General features: G+C 42.8%; 1 protein-coding gene across 1 annotated transcript; it reads left to right on the top strand.

The window, feature by feature from the left end:
- Positions 1-1,524: 1,524 nt before the first annotated feature.
- LOC147679936 (gastrokine-1-like) lies at positions 1,525-24,499 on the top strand. The gene is made up of 6 exons (XM_086943502.1): positions 1,525-1,633; positions 5,497-5,550; positions 8,204-8,341; positions 15,096-15,206; positions 20,974-21,109; positions 24,209-24,499. The coding sequence occupies exons 1-6, from the start codon at positions 1,622-1,624 to the stop codon at positions 24,286-24,288; spliced, it is 531 nt and encodes a 176-aa protein (XP_086799628.1). The 5' UTR covers positions 1,525-1,621; the 3' UTR covers positions 24,289-24,499.
- Positions 24,500-26,556: the final 2,057 nt, after the last annotated feature.

The following is a 26,556-nucleotide window of genomic DNA, read 5'->3' as shown; positions in this document are numbered from 1 at the left end:
CATCATTGAAGACTCGTACACGGGGAAAGCACCAGGGAAGCCTACCCATATTTTGGGCGGTGTCACTGAGCAACATGGGGTGTTCTGCTTCATTGTTGGACAGCTATTTCAATATGAAGTAACACACTGGACCAAGGGAACATATAAACAGATACCATGTTAATGAATCGTTTAACAGCCTTAAACAATTCACCATAGGGAAAACATACTGGTGCGCTATAAAAGACATAACCTACAACAGCAGAGTTTATTAGTGTCTTTTGCGAGAGGCTTAGTATTTTTCATAAATCTATAATTGAACCCACAGGCATCACACTCAACTCATGTATTCAACCTCTCACACCAATTTAATAATTCATCTACCATCACTAAGCACTTATCCATCACTCATACATTCACCCAAAAATATACCTGCCTACTTCCAGCTATTCATAATCACCCATACATCTTCCCACCTGTTCATCATTTGATGCACCACAACCATTCATCACTATATATCCCCAGGTACACACCCATATGACCATCATTATATTCATCTAATGCCCACTTACCTACATGTATGTGTAGTCTGTTTCTGTATATGTGCTTCTCTTTGTATTTTATGTGTGTCTATGTGTGCCTGGCTGTTTTTATACCTACACATTATAAACAACAGAGAAAAGACATTACAACTGAATAAAATGAAGATCAGCTACCCCTAAAATAAGCCAGATTTGTTTTTTTTTTATTACTTGTTTCACAAGTGCATGTCTCTCATCTTACCAGTGGTGCTAGAACATTTTCTGGAATGGGGTCAATGCCACAATGTTACATCACTGAAGTCATAGTGATTGTGAAAAATCCAAGCCTCAGGCAAAGAATAGGTGAAGTAAATGAGCCACCCACATTCAGTTGGAGAGTGGTAAGGCTTGTGGTTTGTAATCGGTGATGCTTTTTGGACCACATTATTGCAAATATACTACTAAAATATGACGTGGTAGCGTACTGTTATTCATAGACATCAATTCGCACTAACGTTCAGTTTTACTCATAAAGCTATATAGCGCACAAACGATAATGTGTGGGAATTGGGTTCAGTAAATATTTTTCATTAGCACATCATCAAGTAAAGTGTCTTCATTTGTTTTGTACCTTTGAAAATATGTATTCCCATCACACTTAAGAATTACTAAAGAAGTGTGCTTCATTTGTGTTTTACTAACTACTATGTTTTGAAATATCTGTACAGTTCATTTACAGGTATTTAAATGTTATTGTGTGTTAGAAAAAAACATACATTCTACAGCTTCTCCTTTCAAACTTATGCTTCCTGAACCGATCACCGTTTTTGGCCCTTTTCATCTACTATCACTGCACTTACTCATTAAGGGTGTGGACTGTCCCCACCCATGGCCAGGATGAGACAATCCAGATCCTGGCATCAAATAATCGAATTGGCTCAAACCTGCAGTGAGATTGCCTGATCCCCCACGCCTTCTTGTGCCACTCTGATATGGAGCCGCTCCAAGAGCGCACCCACATCAGTTTGATGTTTGCTCTCGTTTGAACCTGGTGTATATAAAAAGGGCACCTCTGATTAATCAACATCTCCTGGTGCCCAGTCCAGATTAACATAACGAAGATGAAGACTCTGGTAAGTCTGCAGAGTGGGTATGACATGTCTGGGGGGTCTTTCTCTTGCCTTCTAATGGCACTAAATGGAGAAACAACTTCAGTTTTGACCTAGATTTCAAATAACTAGTTCGAGACCATCTATAAAATTATTTTATAACCATTTTCTCTCTTCTAATTAATTTAGCCTTGGCATAATTTTATTTTTTTGCCATATGAGAAGCATGATGAGGGCTAACGAAAGTAACTGGAAAATTAATTCAATACATTTTAGGAAATGTAAAACATAGTTTCCTCTTAGATATGACAACTTTGTGTGAATTCATGTGATTTTTGGAAATGTAAAATGCAATCTTCACCTCGGATATTACTGTGTGTCTAGATGCATGTAGGTAGTGGGTGTAGGTGGGTGCATTTATGTGTGTGGTTGCGCGCCCTTCTGTTGGTTAAACAAAAAGTATCGGTGGGAGGACAGAAGACAGACTCTTTGGAGGAGAGCCCATTATCTCAGGACAAAGATCTGCAAGTCAGTAGGCGTGATGCCCTTGACAATGGCCGCTAGATTATAAGGCAAGGGAGACCAAATCATGTGGCCCGGTAGATTAAATCAAATGGTTAGAAAAGACAAATTATGTATTATGCAATAACATTCTGTGGCTGTGTTATTATGCCATTTCAATACACATTATTTATTACTTCATTAGTAGCAGTTTAACTGTGTGATACCAGACTATCTTATAACATAAATATTGTGTGCTAAACAGCCTTGACAAATATATCGCCCCACTGGAGTTAATAATAGAATGTACAGTCAATGGGATGTTATTTTTGCAATGTGACAATATGTTTGTAAGTGATATTTAGAACACAATATTTATGTCAGGTGATACTTGTGCACAAGAAAGCCTGACATACAGCTGTGGAATATGAATAAACAAACCAGCAAAAGAAAGGCGACCAGTTTACCTCTGCAAAGTGTCTCCAACTGCAAGGCAGTCTTTGTGACTCTATTTTAGTCATTTCTGTATCTTTTGAGCTGAAAATAATTGTTTTTTGTTGAAATTATGCAACGCATCGTAGATTCTGAACAAGTTAATTATGCTGAAAGTGCTTCTGGCAACAGAATTGCATATTTCCATGCGCACTGGCTTTGACGTATGCTTGAAATGGCGGGAGAGAAGTATGGATATCCACTACCTTAGAGTGCTCCTTGCCGCACTGAGACGTGGTGGTGCTCCCCCATTGAAATGCAGGTTCTCTTCCTTGTAAACAAAGTAAGTGCTGGCACTCAGAAGCTGACAGTGCTTCCCCTTCCACAGCACTGCCTTTGGGCTTTAAGCCTTTCGGGTGTACGAACGGTCTCCCTGAAGAATGAGCAGTATTCGGGTCAGGTGAACAGGTCCTTGGGTGGCATTGAGTGGGTGATGTCATAACGCTGCAACACACACACGCAGGCTTGCACACACACGCACACATGTAGTTTACAGTGTTTCGTGTATGTATGTAGGGATATTTGCAAGCCTGGCAGTCAGTCATAATTTGTTTTTGAAAACAGTTTTGTAATAACAACATTTTTATTGTTTTTTACTATATTACTTTTAATTTAAAAAAAAAACCTGGTATTTCCCATGAGTAGCAGGAACGCACCTTATTAAAAAATAATATGCTGCATTCTCAGACACACATAGTTCGTAGGAGGAGGAGACATAGGACAATGGAAGGCTATTTGCAAGTTCGACATTTTAGAGATGAGAATAAAATCCAAACAGCAACCGACGCCCACCAGAAGGTTTCTGACGGAAAAAGTTCATGAAAGTCTCCGGTTCTAAGCGACATTGGTACATTTCCCGGAAACACAACTGATTCTAAAAGGCTGGGAGGGCTGAGTGGAGTCAGTCATTTCTCACTACACACAAGCACCAGGTTATGCTGGCCCCTGGAGCAAGAGCCCCACTAATAATTCATGTATCAGGAATGTTAATTCTATCCCGACCTGCCATTGGCGGAAGGGGGAAGCAAGGGTACCCCTTTGTAGAGTTGCCAAAGAGGACGAATCTAGGGTCTGCTTGGCTCACACAAGATAAAAGGCAAACCTTTCTCCTCCGGGATCTCATCCAAATTGCAGGTTTGGTCTCCTCCTGCCACCTTTAAAACGCCTGGAAGGCGTTAGGGACAATAGTTAGCCAATTGGCTGCAAGAGGGACACATATATAGATGCCATTGAAATCCACATCCAACCTTTAACAACAGAGCTTTAGCATCCCATTAAATAAATATGTTCAAGACGTTTTTGCTTATTGAAATAACCCTTTTAAAATTGACAAACCAACCTCACTTCTGGTTTATTTTATTTGGGGGACTTACAAGTTCAACTTCCCCTTAACTCACTGAAAAGATACATTTACCTTTATAATAGGTAAACTGAGTTTTAAATGACCTTTTCAGATTTCTGTCTCGAATGATAATCTATGTGTTTTTATTTGATGGAACTCACCTATTCAATGGGCCACTTTAGAGAATTAATAAAAACAGAAGGTTATTTAAAAAAAAACATTCATTCCCAGTGAGGGCCATGGCTGTGGACTATCAAGAAGGGAACATTGTGGTACTTTAAAATAATTGCCAAACTATCAAGGAAAACAATATTGACTGGTACGTTTATATAGATTTTCCATACATGACTCCACACCAGCATAATTAAAAGATATGTATATATTCAACATACATAGATGTGGATTTAAGAATAGTGATTCTATACTTCCCTATAGGCTCTTACCTTTCAATATTCTTGCCAGAAGTATTTTGGCCGCGATATAAATGTATCACGATATTCCCTGCTTGATATTCCAACCTACAACCGAAGAGGGCAGAGTCGGTGGCACACTCTCTTTGATGTGTCACAAGGAACAGCATTTGACACCATACGTCATCATAGATAATGATCCGATCAGAAAAAGAAACAGTGCATGGCTGCATATCTTGCTGAATTAATATTTGCATTCCTTAATGTATATTTAATTATGTGGCAGGCATGATATATTATCAATCAATTAATGGCTATATTTTAATTGAGCACCAGGCATTGCTTCCTCATTCACTGCTGCTTTTTTGTGACTGACACAAAGGAAGTGAAATATGAACAGGTGGTTTACAATGCTGACAGGTTTATTATCTGTTATACATACTTTAAACGCAGATGCAATATTTATCATGTTCGTGAAAGGGAGTCACAGTTGTGATATCTCTCCTTGGGCCGAACTGAGGGGCATATTACAATGGGCATTATCGCCGCTGTAGCGGGAATTTTTCCCGCTAAAGCGGCGATAATTGTATCGCCCTATTACCTAGCTGTCGCTAACACCAGTTAGCGACAGCTAGTAGGAGATAGCGGGCATTTAGGTGCCCACTTTGCATGTCAGCGATAATCATCGCTAATTGTTGGTAATATGCCCCTGAATTATTACACATAGTCTAGGATAACTGGCAGCCTTCTTATTTTAAAGGATCGCTCTCTCTCTGTCCATTTCAAATAAAGGCAACTTCGGTCTCTGGTGCGGTAAAAAAATGAATGTATTCATTGTTGTCTTTTGAATTGGATACCAGTCCCATTGGTCAGAACATCCCTCCGTCCACTAAAGGCATCTGGCCTTAATGTAGCTCGTATGCCGTATCATGGACCCCACCCACCAATATTAATGAACCTGTCTCACATATACCTAAAACAGCCTGCCCTTCGGAGACCCCACCCACCTGCCAGATCCTCGATTATGCAATGGGACGGCCCATCATTGGTTGGAGCCCAGCGTACAGGTGTGTCTTGTGAAAGTGTCTATCTTGTGGTAAGTTGATGGATGTCCTCACACATTATCCCTTCTCTCATTCCAGATTCTCGCCGCAGCTCTGCTCGGAGTCTTCTTGACTCACACAGGAGCCAATGACGTGAGTACATTTAAAATGTGTGGTTTTATGTGTTGTAATTTCATCTGTTTTGAGGCCAGGCTGCCTTGTAGTTATGATTTGCAAAAGAACCTCCGTGCTTTTCCATGGCACATTGGGTGAAGTTAGGAGAGTCGAATCGACGTTTTACCCTCGTTTGAAAATGGGATCATTTGAATTATTTCAACCATACAAAGCATTGCTTCGGATAACGCGTGTGCTCCCTGTGGCTGGTTGGATAACTCAACGATGCGGGGCATGATATCAAAATATAACAATCGAATGGCGGAGGGGGCCTAAATGCCCAGCAGGCCCCGCACTTTACGAAGTACGCGTATACCTGCTGCAAAAACAAAAAATATTTTCAATTACATTTGAAACTTTAAAGCAAGCTGTTCTGTTCATTAATGAAAAGGCAGCTAAGTGCGGCCATGCCGCTAGATGGCGCCAGATGCTAAATCTGCCACTTTTTTGCTTTCCCCTGAAGAATGCATGTGTAACATACGAAGGACCTCCTTACGAATGTCCCGTTATCGAATGAGATAATTATCGAAACAATAAAATCCGGTAATGCGGGGTTCGATATTTATAAGATGGAACAAACATTACCTGTTACAATTTTGGGGCGGAAAAACAAGCACATGCTGGTACTTACCAGAATTGACCTTATAGTAATTACAGAACCCTTTTCTCCGCTTAGAATCCATCAGGATTATCCATCCGAGATTTAACGAGGTCTTCATTTCATTGAGCTGCATTGATTGCATTCCTGTTCCGCCACCTCTAAATTCAGAAAATAGCTCACCCGAGGCCACCTACAATTATTTCCAAAATACCAATTTATACTTTTCTCCTTCCGGCACCGTTTAGGACATGCCGATGACATGATATTAAATGCTGCATCTATTAACGAAGTGTAGGGCTACACGTCTTGTATCATTGTGAGCTAGTGAGTCTGAAGGTTCCAGGTTCGATCCCTGCTTAAGGTTTATTTTAGCCTTAAAGCTTTCTTAGGACAACAGCAAATCACCCGAATAATATGGTGATCAAATAAAATCAGTGGAACCTGTAACTCAAGCCTGTAGTCTAAAAGTCACAGAACCCTATAACCAATCCCACACCTTGTAGTCTAAAAGTCACAGAATCCTATGACCAATCCCACACCTTGTAGTCTAAAAGTCACAGAACCCTATGACCAATCCCACACCTTGTAGTCTAAAAGTCACAGACCAATCCCACACCTTACCTGAAGCTATTGGTCGCGTTTCACCCCAGAATCAAGCACAGGTAGTCACTGTGTATGCAAATTATTGCCAGGGGGCCTCAAATGTTGCTGCTGCAAGAGTTTCAAGTTATAGTTCAGAATAAGGTTTGTAATCCAATGGCAGGGTCACATAAAGTGTGATTTTGTCAGCCAAAAACTTTTCAACAAGATTTTCAGCAGTCATAGATGTGTTTCGTCTTAGTTCGAGCGCCAAGAAATTAATATAGCCTTATAGCCCGCCGTAGCGGGCTACATCGGCTATTAGAGGCCCACTGAATCCTAACGAGACAGCGGGACTTTATTTGCCGGTATAGCCCTGCTACGAAGGGCTATAAGGCTATTAGAACATTCTGCCACTAGAGGGCAGAATGTTCTAACAAATTAAACAAAGGGTTCTCGAAGCTCGAGGGGATATAAATCCCCTCGAGCTTCGAGAAGCCTTTGTAGAACATAGGAATGTTGCTCTGTGGGCCTTTACCGGCCCGTAAAAGCAGGGAGCACTCCATTGTCTGCAATGGAGCTCCCAACATTCCAATGTTCTAATAACAATTTCAGAGGGCTTGGGGTCATATTCATGAGAATGTGACAGGGAAAGGACAGGAATGCACCTTATTTAAGAATAATATGATGCATTCCTGTGCGTGTGTCTGCGCTGGCGCTGTTTTGGCGGCCTAGCGCCAACCCAGGCACCCTTGCGTGCAGAGGGGCCTGAGTTGCATGCAGGATTGTTTTTGTGCAGGAAGGGACACCAGAGAGGCAGAGTCTTCTTTCTATATGTGCTTCAAGAAAGAGGACTTATCTTTTTGGTGCATTCCCAGGTTTAATAGTTCTAGGAATGTATCAACAACCATGGGAGTTGTATGAGAATACCCACACAACGCCCATGGAGCGCCTCCCTGGTGCAGAGTAAGGCAACACAGCGATTTGCTTTGGGTTTCTTTACTCGAGCCTTGTGAAGCCACTCAGGGCCATGCAAAATGGCCTTGCTCGGCTTCATAAATCTAATTCTTTGAGTTGTGTCGCTCTTGAACCACGCTGTGTGGTGCAAGACGACTCAACAGGGCTCGTAAATATGCCCCTAAGTATATAATGCCATGTGTTTTACAGGTTCAAAGGTCATCATTTCAAATGTGTTGAAATGAGGGCTTCTAGTAATTGATCCTGTGTATTAATAAAACCCCAATGACTAGGGCTTCTTCATACGCTATTAAATATTTTCAGTGAACGCCTTTGATTTAAATTAGGGTGATTGTGAGAAAATAATTGCAGTTGAAAGTTTACTGATAACTTCAAAGGAGGTTTCATAAAGTCAAGGAAAAGGTCAAACAACTGAGGGGGGATTATGAACCAGTCTTAAAGAGTTGTCTCTTTCACTGTCTTGTCTCTCCCCAGGACATCAACGTCTCTAACCAGGGGAACATTGGAGGAGATGATCACCAGACAGTGAACATCAACAACCAGGACAACGTCGCCAACATCAACAACTTCAATGGCTGGGACTCCTGGGATGCCATCCTCGACTACAACAGGGTAAAGTGACAGAGTGACCTATGCTGTTTTATTCGACTGTGCACACACTCTTTCTCTCTCTCCTTTTCTCTCTCTCTGTTTCTCAGCCTCTCTCTCACACACTCTGTTTCTCTCTTTGTTCATTTTCCTATCTCTGTTTCTCTCTCTCTCTGTATCTCTTTCTGTTTCTCTCTCTCTGTTTCTCCTGCCCTCTCTGTTTTTCTCTCTCTCTCTGTTTCTCCTGCTCTCTCTGTTTCTTTCTCTCTTTTTATTTCTCTCTGTTTCTCTCTCCCTCTCTCTCTTTCTGTCTCTACCCTGACTCTCTCTTCTCTCTCTGTTTCCCTCTCTCTGACCCCTCCCCTCAGTCATCTAGTGCATGTATAGTAATCAGGTTATGGATTTTCAAACATCTTGGATTTTCCTTGCTAATTCTTAAACACGTTCTCCACAATTAGTTGTTTCCTTTAAAGTAGCATACTTCTGGCCGTTCAGGATGTTCGCAGATGTATCTAAAACTAGGTGCAACTTATATTTAAGACGTTAGATCCATCTATGTCAACCCCAGGGTGTGTAGCCTAAAAGGCACTTAACTTGAGTAAACATGACTATCGTCTGTCTGATGGCACCTGGGCTGCTACAGCCACACCCATGGCTAGGCTGGAAATCCAGAGACTTGCAAAATATGCACATGCCAAGAATCTCTTTAAGTGGGATGAAACAAGTAGAGGGTCTGTCATGTAGTTCCTAGGACTGGAGCAGACAAATGTGATCGCTAGCACCAATATCGTAAAAAGTAAATACTTTTCTAACATAGTGCTTGTAAGATGAATATAAACCTATTATATACAACACTAGCATTGGCATACTCCTACGATGCGTCGCCTACCTAAATGTACGTAGCCTAGACATGTAGGTGAAGCATGTGTTTGTAAATGTCAAGATAGATTGTAATGGAGCCAAGAAACCCCAGGGGAAGTGCTAACCCCTCACCTGATAGTTATGACTGCCGGACCCCGTCTCTGCGTTGGGGATGGCACCCTGCAAGGGATCTCAGGTCTCTGCCTGTCGAAGGATCAGCCTGCAGAGTCTTGGTCCAGCCTGGAAGGAATTCTCCTCTCTGTCTGTAAGGGGGAGTGAGGGTCTATTATACTAAAGTGGTCACTCCAGGGTTTTTTCTAGAGTCGATATGTTTTAAAAACATTCACTAATCCTCTGCTAATCCTTTTATAAACAAACATGATCATGCACAGCTGGCTGTTGGCCATGGATGAAAAAAGTGGTGACCCCCTATACAGAATAAATCTGCCGTGCCTGGGGACATATTTATGTACGTTAGGTACAGGGGTCAAGATAGGGTACTAGGAGCTCGATGTTGGAGAGACAGAAGTAAGCTACTAGGTAAAAGGTCACCTGTGTTAGGACTGTTATATTGTTTGGATGGGACAAAATGTATGTAATTGGTATGTACATGATGGGACTATTCTAAAGGACATGACAGGTCCTGAAAGAAGCAGGGTCTATATAATTAATGGCTTAGCTTGAACATATACAGTAGAATTTGTGCAGATTCCCACCCTACCCACACATTTGCATAGAATCACAACTGCAGCTGGCATATGTGATCCTTGCCTGAACGCTTTCCAGAGAGGCCAAGGATTGGATGAACATGGATTCTGAGCACCTTTTAGACCCACTGGCTCTGACAGAAGCTCGCCTTGCCTTCCGCCACAACTCAATTTTGCCCCGTTATAAACACCTGGATGTGACTCAATTCAAATTATGCAGTCAACAAGAGTAATATGGGAGAGGGAGAAGAGTGTCACAGCAGCCAGTGTCTGACTCCGGAGTGTGGGGCTCATGGTTCGATCACCGGCGGTGGCCCCCAGCGCCTCTAAACCTTAAGGGATGATATGTTTGCACTTTACAAATCTGGATTAATATTATTATTATAATATGCTGCCTGAAGAAAAAACGTAACACAAAATCCTTGAAAAAGCAAACACTCATATGGAAAGTAAGTTTAAGTAAAGCATGTGAAATTTAAGCAGGAATGACATGGATTTTCTTGAAGTTTTTTACACTCTTGGTTCAGAAATCGATCAACGTTTTTGCATGACAAGTTAAGGACATGAACTCAGGGTTCGAAAGGGACCCATTTCAGTGTCCGTTTTAAATTAGTACCAGGTTTGAGACCCTGAGACCCCTTGAGACCCTGAGGGACCCAGCCCACTTAAAGCCCTTCCTTATACTTTTCTTTTGTTAAATGTCGGAATAGCAGAGTCCAAGGCGCGGTTAAATGTTACAGCGATTATCATGCTACATGGAGTTTAGGCGGTCCATGTTATCTTTTGGACACATGTATTCACTCTCGGCTGCTTCATTAAATAATTAGGTGGGGGGAGCACGTAAGATGGCCACTGAGGTCTCTCATAATTATTAATGCAAACACACATGTATTCTTTTGATTTCTTGTGCAGTCTATTTTATTCAGTGAGGTCAAGAGAAAAAGATCACTGCCTTCTGAGCAGGGCAACAATATGATTTGGGTCCCTTTTCCTCTTAAATTGTTTCTGTTGCCCCTAGTCCATACCTGCCTACCTACACTGTGCCACCGTTTGTCACACAATGTCGACTCCCATTACACAATCACCCGGTGAGGAGCCAAAATCACACGGTGGCAGGGAACATGAACTGAAAACCACTGTAAACAGTGGATTTCCTGCTCATTTTAGAAAGCTGTATGCAGCGGGTGTCCATAAAAGGTGTGAAAACAGTCTCCCAACATCGGTGACAGCCTCAATGACCCTTTATTTTTTGTGAGGGTGGGGTGACTTGTTGAGGGTCATCGATTGCCTCTTCACTCTTGGCACCAGGTCCGCCCCCCTCCAAGGTTCTTCTCCTCCTTACGTCGTGAACATATTTTGTAAGTTGGCAGGTATGCTGCCCCAACTCTCTTCTTGTTTCGAGTTTCAGTTGAAGTTGGGCAGTGTCCTGATACATAGTCAGTGGATGCTAGGCAAGTGCATCTATCCCCAGGAACCTCCACCGGAGTGAGCCAAAATCACCCACGGCTAGTGCCAGACAGGCCTTTTATTCCACCCAGGCATTTCCCCGGTGGGCTGGAGCCCTTGGGCCGGTTTTGAAAGCGTAGGGCCAGCTGTGGTGCCTCTTTCACTTTACCCCACTCCCCAACTTAATTGCAGCAGACAGGGGGACTCTTTGTGAGAGAGAGGAAGGAAGAGGGAAGGTAGTGGGAAAGAATTAAGAGAGGGAGAGATAGTGGGAACGCACTAAGAGAGGGAGACGAGAGAAAGAGCAGGGAGAGCAAGTAAATGAATGAATGGAAAGAGAGTGCACGAGGAGACAAAGGGAGAGGGGCCGGTTTGAGAGTGTTCGCCAGGGCTGCCTTTGGTTCCCCAGTCCAGCCCTTTCCACCGTCCTTAGTGCTAGGAATTTAGGGAGCACTACAATTTTTTCTCATCCCTCTTTCCGGTGCTATAGTCCTTTTCAGGAGCAACAAGCTGGTATGGATCTCATCACAGAAAAGGCAAGTGATGGTCCAAGAGGTGGCCGAACCTGGCACCATCAGCATGTAGTGAACATCTGGTATATGACAGTAGGTGGGAGCAAGAAGGCACCTCCCCTCTTGCAGCGAGAGAGTGGTTTACCCTCCAAGACATTCCTCAGTTTTCTGTGGTAATAATATCTGCATCAAAAAGTTAGAAATGAGTAGTGGGACCTTTTGGCCACTGGAAGTATTTCTACTCGTAAAAGGACTCTAACCAGGAGCTCTTATCTCACTACCATCAATCAATGTGCTCCTGGACACAGTAGCCCAAAGTTGGACACCCATCTTCTATGACAGCAATGAAATGTAAGACTAAGAGGGTTATGTCTGTGTTAGTGTGTCAGAACAACATCTGAACACGTGTCAGTCCGAGTTTAATGCTCACATATGTTTAGTAGAACAACGCCGGTGTATGTCTATGAGTTTAATGCCCACATAATGTTTAGTAGAACAACACCGGTGTATGTCTATGAGTTTAACGCTCACATATGTTTAGCAGAACAGCACCCTTGTGTGTCTGTGAGTTTAATGCGGACATGTTTAGCAGAACAACACCGGTGTATATCTATGAGTTTAATGCTCACATATGTTTAGTAGAACAACGCCGGTGTATGTCTATGAGTTTAATGCTTTCACATGTTTAGCAGAACAACACCCTTGTATGTCTGTGAGTTTAATGCTCACATATGTTTAGCAGAACAACAGTGGTGTATGTCTATGAGTTTAATGCTCACACATGTTTAGCAGAACAACACCCTTGTATGTCTGTGAGTTGAATGCTCACATATGTTTAGTAGAATAACAGTGGTGTATGTCTATGAGTTTAATGCTCACACATGTTTAGCAGAACAACACCCTTGTATGTCTGTGAGTTGAATGCTCACATATGTTTAGTAGAACAGCAGTGGTGTATGTCAATGAGATTAATGCTCACATATGTTTAGCAGAACAACACCCTTGTATGTCTGTGAGTTTAATAGCCACATATGTTTAGTAGAACAACACTGGTGTACGTCTGCGAGACTAATGCCCTCATAGATCACCATATCAGCTCAGAACAATGCCCGCGTAAGTCTTTGGCAACAAAACACCCACGTAAGATGTGAAACACCCACACACATGCACAACAAAGCCTGTGCACATCATACGAGATCCTTATTCTTGAACGTTTATGTAGCATAATGCGTCTGGGTATTATAGTAATGTAAGGAACATGCATGCCTTGAGGCAAGAAAGCTGAATATCTATTAATTTTACCTTCATTTTTATATATAATGTAAACAAATCAGAACTTCAGTGGTCCAGGTGACAAATAACTGTCTGCTCTTCTCTCGTGCTGAGGACATGAGGCTGACTACATTAATAAACAGAGATTGAAAATAACCAGTCAACTGTTATTAACATTAAAACATCTTAAGATCCGTCCCTAGATTTCCAGCAGCTGAGGAATGACTTACTTCAAGTAACAAGGCTTTTCAGAAGAGATTAGACTAAGGTTTATTGTCATGAGTCCAGAATGTGGCTGTAGCTGACATTCTTTGTTGTCTGGTGCCTGTAGTTATAGTTTCCTCTGTCTGCTTCAGTTTCATTATCGACATTTTAAAAAGCCGCAGCAAAATCCTCTCCAAGTCAAACCCTGTTCTATGATCTACTGACTTTCGTGTCCACCAGGTCTGCAACAAGCCAGACTTGGAGTATGTCTAGATGGTGTGGGATTGACACCCATTTTAGCCTATTGTATGTTAATGTATTCCATAAGTACTGATTATGTAAATAGCAATAGGCACCATTGAATTGGGCCCTTGACGATTGACAAAGAGTTGCAACGGGCCAGATACTCCATAGAAGGAAGTAGTGTTCATGATTGTAATGCTGTTCACTATTCCTTGCCCTCGCCAAAAAAGATTGGGCCTAAACTCTGGACAACCTCAACCTGTACAGGTCTGATCATTTCTTGATCTCATGTGTTCACTTCCACCCGAGGTGTGACCCACAAGAGACTATATTAGAGGCGGTGCCTGCAGGCACCCAGATGGAGGCAATCTGAGGTCCTGCATCTCTTCCCCATCCAACCAACCAACCAATAAATCTCATCCTTTAAAAAGATACAATTCTTCTCTCAAAGCCACCATTAATTATATGCTCCTACCTCCAGCGAAACCCTCAAACCACCACGGCGTCTATCTGGTTATCATCTAGTCACAGGAGATGCTCGGTTAGAAAAGTTGGGAGGATACAGAGTATCAATAACACCCTCTGGCGCATTAACCACTCAAAGTCAAATGGAAAAACTGCAAGTCCTCCATTTTTCAAGTGAAAAGAAGGATGTCTGAGATCCCAGATAAACTTCTCTTAGAACAAGGCCAGGACACTATGTGAAATGATCAACTCTCAAACCAATAACGCCAATAAGACCTGCCCTAGCCCTGTTGATCCCATCTGATGGTCTCAGAAATAACACATTCTCATTGTTGTATGACAAAATCAACACAATTAGACAGATATATTGTATAATAACATTTGTTTAATTAGGGGGAAACTCACTAATATGCCACCTCCTGTTTCCATAAGCATTTCCCACACCAAGTCAGTCTCTCCTTGGAGTTCCTTCTATCACAACTATGAACAAATCTAATGTGAGTTTATTCTTGTTTCTGTTGTCTAATGGCTCGCATCGGCTGGTTTGCTGCCTTTTTCTACAGCTACTCAGAATCACAACCATTCAAACTACTTGCCCGAATATTCAGCACCTTGTAAATTTGCGGCACTACATTTTGAGTAAAGTGAATATACAATCCCATTGTTTCTACTTATGTACATATATTTTTATTTTGCTTCTCGTTTTATAGTACTCTGATACCCTCTCTTCCAATTGTGATTTCATTTATTGTGTTTTTCAATCTCATCTTCGTGTATTAGCCTATTTTACAGTTCATGCCAAGCATACTGCGGATCGCTTCCTTCTTCTCTGATTGTACAGTACCCTGAAGTCAATTTTCATTCGAGTTTGAGCCACATAAGACAGGAAAGAAAGAAAGAAAGAAAGAAAGAAAGAAAGAAAGAAAGAAAGAAAGAAAGAAAGAAAGAAAGAAAGAAAGAAAGAAATCTCATTGGATACCGTAGAAGCAACTGAAAAAATACACTTGTAGCCAAATCTAACCATTGACTTTGATTTAATGTACTTATCACTTCTGTTTTGCTTCCCAGGGACTCTATGCCACCCGTGTCTTCTCGAAGAAAGCCTGCGTTGTCACAAAGATGAACAAGGCTGTGTTCCCCACACTCGCCCAGCTCGGCAAGGCCGTGCAGGAGAAGAAGGTAAGGGAACCCGTGCTCCAAAGTTGGATTGGTCGTACTGGGCACAGGGAAATATCCAGGTGGGCACAAAAGACGAGGGCTCTGCACAAGGCCCGGATGTGGCTAGGTCTCTTTTAACCACCCAGACCTTAAAGTAGCAGAAAAGGAGCAACAGTGAGGTTTCTGATGGGTACAGAAAAGATATGCTGCTGAAGAAAATTAAAGCTCCATGGTGGCTTGGCTGTCCCTTAATTTATGGAATATGCCATGTGTTTTCTTTAGAGCTGCCTTTAAAACCTATGTCATTGTAGTCAATATATTAGGGTAACTGCGACAAAACCAGTTTTTTTTAAAGTAAGTTATCTTGCAAGGAGCTTTGGCTTTCATTCTGAGCCCTGACACTGCCAGCACCGTCTTCATCTTCCCATGTGCACATTGTAGACTTTGATGCAAGAGCAACAAAAAAACAACTGACAGATGTTCTTTCTTCCTCAATGAGAAATGAGGATCTGGGCCTGATGGTGGAAGATGACCTTCAATTCACCTTCAACGTTATCCCCGAAGTGTCTAATACCCTCACAACTTAACATCTTCAGACTTTTTACACTGCCAACTGAGGTTGGAAGTACTAAGGCCCAAAGTTATTTTTTGTAGTACGTCCAGGGTGTATTAGTGCAGCAAGTGTTAATGTTAATTTTATTGACATTTATAAAGCGCGCTGTTACCCAAGGGTGTCCTGGTGCTATGTAAGATGTCCTACTGAAGCTCGGCCACAGAGGGGTCAAACCTGGGCCTTAGGCATTGAAAACCAGGTTTTCAAAGCCTTCCTGTAGTCAAGCTATTTTGTCATGCCTCTGAGAGGCAGTGGAAGGGCATTCCATGCTTTGGCGGCGCCCACCAAAAAGCTTCTGAGACCCCAATTAGCTTTTTTTGCCAACGGTACACAAACTAGTTTGGCTTCTGAATAGCGCAAAGATCTTCTGGGTACGTACCAATTGAAGTGTTGAATCAAGTGTTTAGGTCCAATGCCATCGAGTGACTTATGGACCACACAGAGGGCCTTTAACAGAACTCGCTTCCTAACAGGTAACCAATGTAACTTTTTAATTTCTGCCGAAATAGATTCATATTTTGGGGTCCCTGAAAGCAGTCTAGCAGCTGCATTCTGTAGGAGTTGGAGTTTTCTCATGAGACGTTCCTGAATGTTTACATGAAGGCTATTGCAGTAGTCCAATCTGGACATAGCCAAAGCTGTGATGACTATTTTTTTACTTTCTTTAGGAAGAAAGGGCAGTATTTTTTTCATGATTTCAGAGTGTATGAAGTGGCTGAGACCACTGAATTTACTTGATCTTTATAGGAAAGTTTATTATCAATTATAAATCCTAGGGTTTTCACCTTCCTGACAGGTGTTGGGAGGGGGCCAAGCAGTGCTTAATTTGTAAAATATGAAGTGCAGGTGCTCAAATATTTTCAGGAGGCCACACCCACTTCCCCGGTCTCTGCCCACATCCTCCACTAGGCTCCATTCACTTACTCTATTGTCTCGATCCATATCCTCAACTGGCACTGCTGAAAGCTAGATGTAATGACAGTGCATGTAAAACAGTTAGTGCCACAAAACATATACAACAGCAATGGCACGTCCCACGCCTCACAGCCATGGAGATTGTACAAGAGGTAAAAATTAAGTATTGGTCCTAAGGTAAAGCTCGCATTCGGGGAAATGTACACGCATGGCAGGAAGATGGTTCTAAATATATGTTAACTGAAGGTTGGAAAATATTTTTCCATAGATGTAAATGATAAAAACAACTTTTTCTTAAGAAATTAGATTGGGAGACTTCCATTGAGAGCCTGAGCATGAGTGTAGGCGTAGTTTAAAGGTTTAGATATCCAAAAGGGTTATTGGGGCTTACACAAGTGCTAAAATGCAAGCGAGGCAGAAGGGCCTGAAATGAGAATGAAACATCTACCTCGTGCCACACAATCAATCCAATATTTTATTTCATAGGTTTAGAATAAAAACCTCTTCAATTCTATTCTGTCAATTATGACGCTTCTGTTTATAAAACGATACCAGTGTATATTTGAAAATAAATAAGCATGAGATGTGACGAAAGGGCTCATATTACCTTCACTCCCTGGCACGACCATCAGAGCAATAATGCAAATGTTATAACTTATAATGCATGCTGCCGTCGGAGTAATGATGCTATGCTGACCCCAGTGTGGTGAAATATACACATGGAGGTGTCACCAAACTTCTACATGCATAATGGCACAGTTGCAACCATTTGTTTCTAAAATGACAGATGCTGCTCACGGAGGAGTAAATAAAAAAAAAACATACAGTGTGTGTAGGTGCAGTTTTTTAAATGGAGAGCGTGGCATCAAATTGCAGCTTCTGGTCCCCCCAGGCAAAAATAAAACTGAATATGCTTCACTGTATGGGCTGTTATAGTGGAGCGGGCTTGGAGCCAGTAAATGCTACCTAATATGAGGCGCAACAAGAAGGGGCTAGGGAGTAATGGAAGAGCATGCAGGCGGATGTAATAAATCAACAAAAAGATTGCTGAGGCAGGAAGGGGTGTATAAAAGAATGGATGTGCTTTAAGTGGGAGCAACATAGCGAGCATAGATGAGTGAGATCATGATGTTAGTGGGCGGTCGCATGCAAAGGAAAAAGGTCCCATTCGCTCTTTTATACACACTACACTTACTGTAAGGATCGGACTAGGATGAGGCCTGGGCAACTACAGTGGGTGGAGAGCCGTTAGGTCAGAGCTCCTGTCTGGATTCGAGTGCTGGCAGCTGCGGAACCAGGAAAACTCTGAAATGAAAGTCCTGACTGCTGTTCGTCTCCGATAGTTCATCTGGGACGTCAGTCAGCTGGATTCAGTTCAGTGCATGCGAGCTGTTAAATGGTAAAACCACAGGCAGCTATTCATGTTTATATTTAATTACTCTGACGCATTAAGTTTGTTATCTGGCTGAGGCCTGAAATTTCCAGGACCCAGCCTGCCCCAGCTAACCAATCAGGCCCGCCCTCCAAGGACCTATTAACAAATGTGAATGACATGCCCCTGTGCCGTGCGCTACGGACATCACGTACGTGATGAAGTCATTATGCCTGGAGCTGGGTGGGCGATCCTCGGAAGACAAAGCAGGCAGAGCAGACATGCGTCCAAGCCGAAGGAGGAGGGCAGAACAGGTAGGCATTTTTATTTTTAATAATTACTGGGCATATTCATCTGACAGGGGAGAAAATAATCAATAGCCCCGGCCCTGGTAAATAAGTGCCGGTGCTAAGCACCGGCAAGCCCCGGCACAAATTTAGCCCTGGGGCCAAGAGAATCTGGCCACCATGCCGTGGTCCCAAATTGAGGGTTATTCCCAAACAATACCACCTCTGTTTTATTAGAATTAAGCTTCAAACAGTTTGGGCCATCCAGCCACCCACCGCTGCCATGCAATCATGAAAGCGGGGTGCTAACTCCTGATTTCCATCTGGAAGCAGTGCAACTAAAATCTGAGTATCATCTGCTTATTAAGTCAGTTTGAACCCAAAGGATTCAATAAGGGGAGCCAATTGCGAGACATAAACATTAAACAGAGTAGGACTCATAGATGACCCTTGACGGACTCGACAGGGGAGAAAGAATGATTTAGCAGCAAGGTTTCCGAATGTGGCTGTCTGCCCTCTATTAGTTAAAAATGATTTAATCAGTTTCCAGGCCATGGGCCTAATTTATGAGAAATGACGCATCGCTGTTGAAAGCAGCGATGCGTCACTTCTCAGTGTGCACTCCTTCCGACATTCCTGATGCGTCATATTTAATGTATGACGCATCATGTCGCAAGGAGTAACAGATGCGTCAGTATTTCTGATGTATCTGTAAGCGCAAAAGTGACGCATTGCTGAAGTGTGTAACAAAAGTGACCCAACTCCAGCAATGCGTCCTTTCACATGGGGCAAGCCCCATGTGAAAGTGCCTGCGTCAGTCTTACGCCTGCTGTGAGGCAGGTGCAAGATTTTGATGCAACGGCGTCCTAAAAGTGACGCAGTGAAATCTCATAGATTTCACTGCGTCACTTTTATGACCCTTCCTTGCGCCAATACGCCCCCCCTTGCATACATTATACCTGGCGCAGGTATAATGTGGCGCAGGGGTTTACAAAGCGACGCATCTACCTAGATGCGTCACTTTGTATATATGGCGCAACAAGGCGCATTTTTTTTGCCACTGGTGCATCACAAAAAGTAACGCACCGGTGGCGTAAAAGTGACGCACAACCTCATAAATGAGGCCCATTATACCTGGCGCAGGTATAATGTGGCGCAGGGGTTTACAAAGTGACGCATCTACCTAGATGCGTCACTTTGTATATATGGCACAACAAGGCGCATTTTTTATGCCACTGGTGCGTCACAAAAAGTGACGCACCAGTGGCGTAAAAGTGACGCACAGCCTCATAAATGAGGCCCCATATCTTCAAAACTTGCACAGGGCTCAAGGGTGTGAGCACCCTCATTCACTTCAGTTGTGACTGTCTTTTTGCCTCCAACTAGAGGCTGGGAAGGCATTTTCCTTGCGTTCATATTGACCCAAAGCGTGCTTGCAACGCCAGTGCTGGGCTCCGAAGCAGCGCTGCTGTCTGTTTGTTAGCAGAAGGCGCCTCGTGGGAATTAAGGTATAACACCTCATGCACAGCCAGGGGAATATTTTGACTGCTCAGTGCCTCTCTCCCGATTTTCTGAGTTATCTGATATTGTATCTGGTGCATAGCTCTCAAAGGTGTTCACGGTGCTGTGACACAGGTGCCATTGAGTCTGAGGGGTCAACAGAAACCTGATTCATTCTATTTTTTACGCCCAACCACCGAACAGGGTCCACTTTGTTTGCTCTTGAATCGAGCTCACGGCTCACCAGCCACGTCATTCACGCTGTATCCTATGCTTGGGAAGGTCACACTGAACAGAACTGCTTGCAGGTAGCCATTAAATGGCGTGATTTATTTGTGTCTTGCCCAATCACGAATATAGACGAATATTTTTATCTTTGTAGTTTGTGAACCAAGATTGTAAAATGTCATAAGCACGCTAGGGGGCAGTGCTGGCCTACTATTCGACAATAGTGATTTTCAGTTTCCTTCTGTGCCACAGTGGTTTGGAATTCTCGTTGGCTTATTTTAGACGGCACACTAGCCACAGGTGATGTAGCGCTACCTATATATAGATATTAATTCCTGAGGTTCCAGGACGACGTACTGAATAGAAAAAGAAAATGTTGGCGTCCAGGAATCTAGTGAAAACATTGTCACAGTAGATACCCAGTGATTGGAGGCTCAATATTTTCGCACACATGGAGGATATCCAGGAAAAACCATATAAAATGTATGATAGACACAATTAATATTCCTGTGACGTAATATCGTTCAGAAATGTGAAAGCACCAGGCTATGAATAATGTAGAGAAGCTGGCGACATATAGGTGAATCCTGTCTCAAAAACGGTGGCCCGGGGGTGGAATTTCGCAGGAGAGGTTGGGTGTTGGTGGCCTCTTACTGAAGAAGGTAATAAATGTACGGGCCTACTTCATGGTAGTAGTTACTGGAGCAAACTCCAGAATACTCTCAAATATTTGTGACAGTGGAAGCGCAAAGAACAGAGTTGGGGAGTACATTGGTCCACAGTGTTACAATATCAAAGGGAAGTGACAGGGGGATTGTTTTATTTGCTGCCACAATCAAGACCAACGGTTCTTCGTTTCGCTTCAATCCAAAGGCCTCTGGTGACGCACCTCCACGTCAGGTAACCTACGCTGTCATCCACACTCCAGTCAAAGACGTCAGTGACTTTGGCGGCCATATTGAGTCAATGTGCAGAGGGCTTCCCACCTACAGCGCCGCTGAGACTCAAGGTACAGTACTGTGAACAATTACCAATGCTTCTAGGTACTTAGGTGTATTTCATATGTGTGATTTTAACTGCTTGGAATGATAAATAAGGTTTACTGAAAATGGTGGCATTCTATATCCCTGTAATTCAAGGATTAAAGGGGGTCCGGCCAGGAGTAGCCAGGAAAAGAAATTGCCCCGCCCCCACTGTAAACCACATGACAGTAAACATGCGAGCAAAGTGAGAGAACCTGGCCTTTTCTATGCAGGCCATTGGGAATTGTTCCGCCCTTTCCCATGCAGCAAATATTGAAAATGATGCTTTTATGGCACAATTTTAAAAGAACAGTCTCGTTTTTATCAGTCTCTCCTTCTTTCTTTCCTCCCACCTTACAATTGCACTATACTTTGTTGTATTGTCTTTTTTTCCTTTTACTCCGCATTAATATTTTCCTTCTCTATTTCTCTCTGTCTTTTACTCACTCCTATTTTTTTTACCTTTCTTCTCTTCTTTATATCCTTCTTTCTTTTCTTCTTTACACTATTCTTTCTGTCCATCTTTTCAATTTTTGTTAATTCCTTCGTTCCATCTTGATTTCCTTTTGTCCATTATTCTTTCCGTCCATCTTGCGTTCTTACTTACTTTTTGCCCTTCTTTATTTCATTCCTTTGCCTCGTTTGCCTCTTTCCTCATTCATTCTTTTTATTCATTACTTAAATCAAATCAAACAGTATTTGTATAGCTCGACACAGTCACCCCCAGGGTTATCTCGGCGCTTACCATCTTCCTACCCTTCCTCTCCCCTTTATTTCGTTATATCGTTCTTGCCTCAATTCTTTCTTTCTCTTCTTTCTTTCATTGCCTTTTTTTTTCCAGTCTCTTATTTCTCTTTTTTTAGATATATTCTTGAATATATAATTTTGTTTTCTTGCTTTGCTTCTTTCTATACCTTCTTCTATTTTTCTTTTATAATTTTGTTGCTACTTCCTTTCCTTCCTGCCACTCTTCTTTCTTTCTTTCCCTCTATTTCCCCTTCTTTCGCCCTTGCTTCTTCTTTTCTTTTTCTCTTTACTCCTTTCCACTTTCCTTTCCTTCCGGTCTTCGTGTGTGCCTTCAATCACGTGTGTCCGTTCTCTCTGACAATTTTTTCCTTCTTTATAGTCTTATTTTTCTTTCTCTTTCACGTTCTATCACTCAATTAGACTCTTACATATTTTTGTCATTGCCATAATTTGTTTTTGTTTCTGTTCTCCTTTGGCACCCCTTTGACCAATCCCCACAACTTTGCTATGTATCTTCTTTACTTTAATATTTATTAGCTTTGGCTTTTATCTTTTGCCCTGAACATTACAGACAAAATACAATATTGGGTAATAAAAACAAGTAATTCTGCCCCCCTCTGAAGCTGCTGAAGTGGGGGCTTTCCTACGCCCTTTGGGTCTGAGGTTCAAGGAAATTCCAGGTTCACTCAACGTGCAGTAGAAAGAAGAAATCAGTAGTGCTGTACATCTTGGCTACATCTCCCCCTTGTTAATCTACTGATAAGAATACATATTTTGGACCAGCAAGGTCACCCAATGCAACAACGATGGCAACGTGTTTTTGTGCACTTCTTCTCTTATTTAAAAGTATAATTTCTCTCTACATTGCCTTTTGCGCCCACCCACCCTACTTTAGAAATAAGGGGCCAGATTTATCGAATAGTTGCATCACCCTTAAATTTATCAAGCCACGCAAGGCCACCTCCCGTGGCTTGAAAATCTAGAGTAACACAACGCACCACAAATTGCTGCGTTGCGTTACTGTGCTCCAGGGAGGCGTTCCATGGGTGGAGCGTTGGTGCTCTCAAGCATCCTCCCATGGGTTTTGGTGCATTCACAGATTCACCATTACTGGTAGACCCTGGAAAGTGTCAAAATGCTGCGCCTGCCCAGGTGAGGCGCAGCGAGGAGAAATGTCTTTATTTCCCCTCCTCTTTCCTCTTTCTATGTGTGCTGCATTCTGCAGCATACATGGAAAGAGGAAAATGCCTCAAAGTATTATTTGTGTGTAGGGAGTAGTTGCTTCCTGCACAAAAACAATCCTGTCTATAACGCAGGCAGCCTTGCATCATGATGCAAGGGTGCCTGCGTTGGCGCTAGGCTGCTAATTATACGCCAACACAGGCAGAAGACAGGAATACACCATATTTTGATAGATATGGAGCATTCCTTCCCACCTTCTTACACGCAGTGCAGCACAACAAGGTGTCTTGCTGCGCTGCACTACGTAAAAGTTTGAGAAATAAGGGACATGGCACTTTTATCTGGCTTTAAAATACATGAATTCTCTGGCTCCTCATTAAAAATCTTTTGCCCTTTTTGGCAACCCTATAGGGGTTCTCTTCACCTTAAGGGGATCCCTCTCCACTTAGAACCTCTAATAGTAAGGGGACTGCTCTTACTTTGATCTGAAATGGGTTTTTCGGGGACATGCGAAACACGCTTTCCCATTCACAGGGGTAAAGACGTCCCCATATTCAGAATTCTAGTTGAAGTTCTTGGGGGTCTGGCTTGAGGTTGTCCTGGAAGTTATACATGCAAAAGGGTTCTTTCAGGAACTTTCAAAGCACCAAATGCAGCTTTAATCGTAGGCTGCTGCCCTGACTCCAGAGTGGCCCTCATTGAGTCTGCTGTCTTCAATGCGCCTTGTCAGGCCATCTGAGCCTATTTGTCAGTCATCCATTGAAAATAGTCACAAGCCTCGATCATCTGTCAAGCTGCTTTGGATATCAAATGTAACTACAGCCCTTGTGTTATACCAGCATGAACTGATACATGTCCCAAATCTCATCCAATCAACATCTCACCTGCCACTCTACCTACATCAGGGGTCTCCAAACCGGTCCTGGTGGGCCGGATCCATGCCAGATTTTTTGGATATCCCCATTGAGATACATGTAGTAATTTTAAAAATCTGGCATGGATCCGGCCCCCCAGGACCGGTTTGGAGACCCCTGACCTACATACTTCTGTCTTGCTGTTAATGCCATCATAGTCACTAGTGCTTTTTTAAGGCTGTATCTGCTTGTGATTGTTTGTGTCTTGCTTTGCCTAATGATCATTTGCTTGTGTCTTTCCAGGATCTGAGCTTTTTTCAGGTTATGGGGCATGCTCGAGTTCCAGCATTATCACCATTCTGGGCATCACCATGTGCTGGTAAACAACAGCGAAAGAAAACAGGCACATTCTGCAGCAATCCATACCCCACACCAGTCTCCCCATGCCCTGCCAGTCCTGCATGGTCGGTGTTGCATGAAGGTGTTGCCTGTAGCCAGAGTTGTCACTTCTTTCAACTTCTACCACCTGGCACCTTTTCTGTATTGAGAGTCATCAGTGGATCTTGATATATTCAATAAAGCAGATTTCATGAACTATACTCTCCATTTTTCTTAAATTAAATTGTAGAGCAATGTCATGTAGAATTGAAAACAATGGAAGATGCAAGATGCATACTTTGTCTAAGTGTCTTTTTAGTAGGGGCGGGTGATAAATTCTGCTCTGCTAGTGGAGTTCGCCAAATTTTGCTTACTTTGCATTAGTATAACACGAAGTTCTGGCAAAACTCTACCAACTGCAGCGTGGCAGAGTTTTTTCTTGCACACGGCTCTCTAACTAAGTTGGCAAGCAAGAACGGGCTCCCCAAGTGTGATTTTTGGGTGCTAGGAGGGCACCCGGCAAGATTTTCCCTATGGGGGCGTCCCGACTGTTAAGGGTGAGAAAGCTGCTGCTTGAGTAGACAATCTTCTCATGTAGCTGCAAAGAAGCAGCGCCCTCTGGCCGTTCGCACTGATTTTGCAGCACAGAACAAGTTCCTGGTGCTAAAAGTCAGCACCTCGTCCTGATTTTAGACAGTTTGCGAAACTCTAGGGAATTTTGCTGCGTTTTCATTTAACTCTGCAAATTCCACTCACCCCTACATTTTAAATCTTGCCTACTAGAACCATCTTTAGCTGTGTGTTGTCGAATTATAGTGCTTGATATCAATACATACATCAGGCTTATACTCAGCTCGTTGCCTATAATTTGATGGCTTTCTGTCAGTTTCATTTGCTTGCTATTAATTAAATGGCTTTCCTTTCTCTTCTTTTGTTTTTCGCTCCTCTACAGCATATCATCTTTACTAATTTTTTATTTTATGACCTGTATCCTTACATAGCGTTTCAATGCTGATATTGAAGGATGTTTGCTTTCAGCAGTCCACGGAAGTCCATGTGATTTCTTGCTCTCTTCCTTATCTTCTGGTTTCTTTTTTGTACACCCACCACTCAGGCCCCTGTTGCTGTCTCACCCGCAGCTCGCACGTTGCCTCCCTCAACCTTCCCTGCTCAGCTTTTTTGTATTCCCTTCGGCTCCTCTGTTGCTCTCCCATCCCTTACTCTCACTGCTGCACGTTGGCTCATTGACTCATTTTTGGGGACTTTTTAGGAAGGCTAGCAGGAGAAATTATATAGCAAGTCGCTCCTTTTACTAAAAGCATGCTCACATGCACATCATTTTTAACTTACCACTCCAGGATGGGCGCATGCCATCTTCAAACAATAAGTTAAAAGAAAACCAAATGGCATTTGCATCATGATAAATGTGCACGTAAATGTTATGCTGGGGTTGCCGTAGTGTCATGATGCATACATGCGCAGGCATGGAGATATATATGCACATATACATCATTGCTCTCTGTTTTTCTGCCGGTGCTATTCAGCATCAGCAAAAATCTTTTTTTTTATTTCCTGAGGTTGAACAGCACTGTCAAAAAGCACTGAGAAAGCCAGAAGGCGTTACTTTATCACACAAGTCATTACAATGACTTGCTTTAGGGGGTGTTGGACTTTGGAATGGTATACATTACTATTTCAACTCCAGTCAACGCACCTGTAGGGAAGGCATTGGATTTACAAACCCAACACCAGTCCAACAAAGTGTCCCCTACAGCAAGTTGTAACTACTTGCGTGCTAAAGTAACACATGGTAACGTTGCATGCTGGATCCCAAACTCGTTGTAAAGGCTGGTTGTTGTAAAGACTGCATGATAAATAATGTGTCCTTAAAATGGGTGCTCTGGTCTTACACCACCCATTTATCCTATTAGCCAGTCACCTACATTTTCTTGTGATTTCGGTGGGACTCTGGATCATGCATGATTCCTTTTCAAAGTTATTTTTGGAGAAAAGTGGCTAATCCTTGATCCAGACCCGTAGTGAGCAGCAACACTCGTGTAAGCAAGACGGAACGACAGTGAAGGGCGGTGCCGGCTACTTTCGCCCATTGAGACTTCCCCGAGGACTGCTCCAATACGGCCGCTTATAACAACACTGCCCTTGTCGTTCCTGGTGCATAGAGCTCGAAATTAATCCTCAAGAAATTGACTACGAAGTGCTTCCTACACTTGATTGGCGCGCCTCATCAGAAGATCCTTTGTACCCGGACTGGG

The sequence above is a fragment of the Lissotriton vulgaris genome, chromosome 11, assembly GCF_964263255.1.
Source record: "Lissotriton vulgaris chromosome 11, aLisVul1.2, whole genome shotgun sequence".
Taxonomy (NCBI): Eukaryota; Metazoa; Chordata; class Amphibia; order Caudata; family Salamandridae; genus Lissotriton; species Lissotriton vulgaris.
Note: the sequence above shows the minus strand (reverse complement) of the source record. Positions and strands in the feature narration are given on the sequence as shown.

Bases quoted from the DNA above. Each gene is read 5' to 3' on its own strand.
- LOC147679936 (XM_086943502.1), top strand. The intron at 5,551-8,203 runs GTGAGTACATTT...GTCTCTCCCCAG, and splicing joins CTCACACAGGAGCCAATGAC to GACATCAACGTCTCTAACCA. The intron at 21,110-24,208 runs GTACAGTACTGT...GTGTCTTTCCAG, and splicing joins CAGCGCCGCTGAGACTCAAG to GATCTGAGCTTTTTTCAGGT.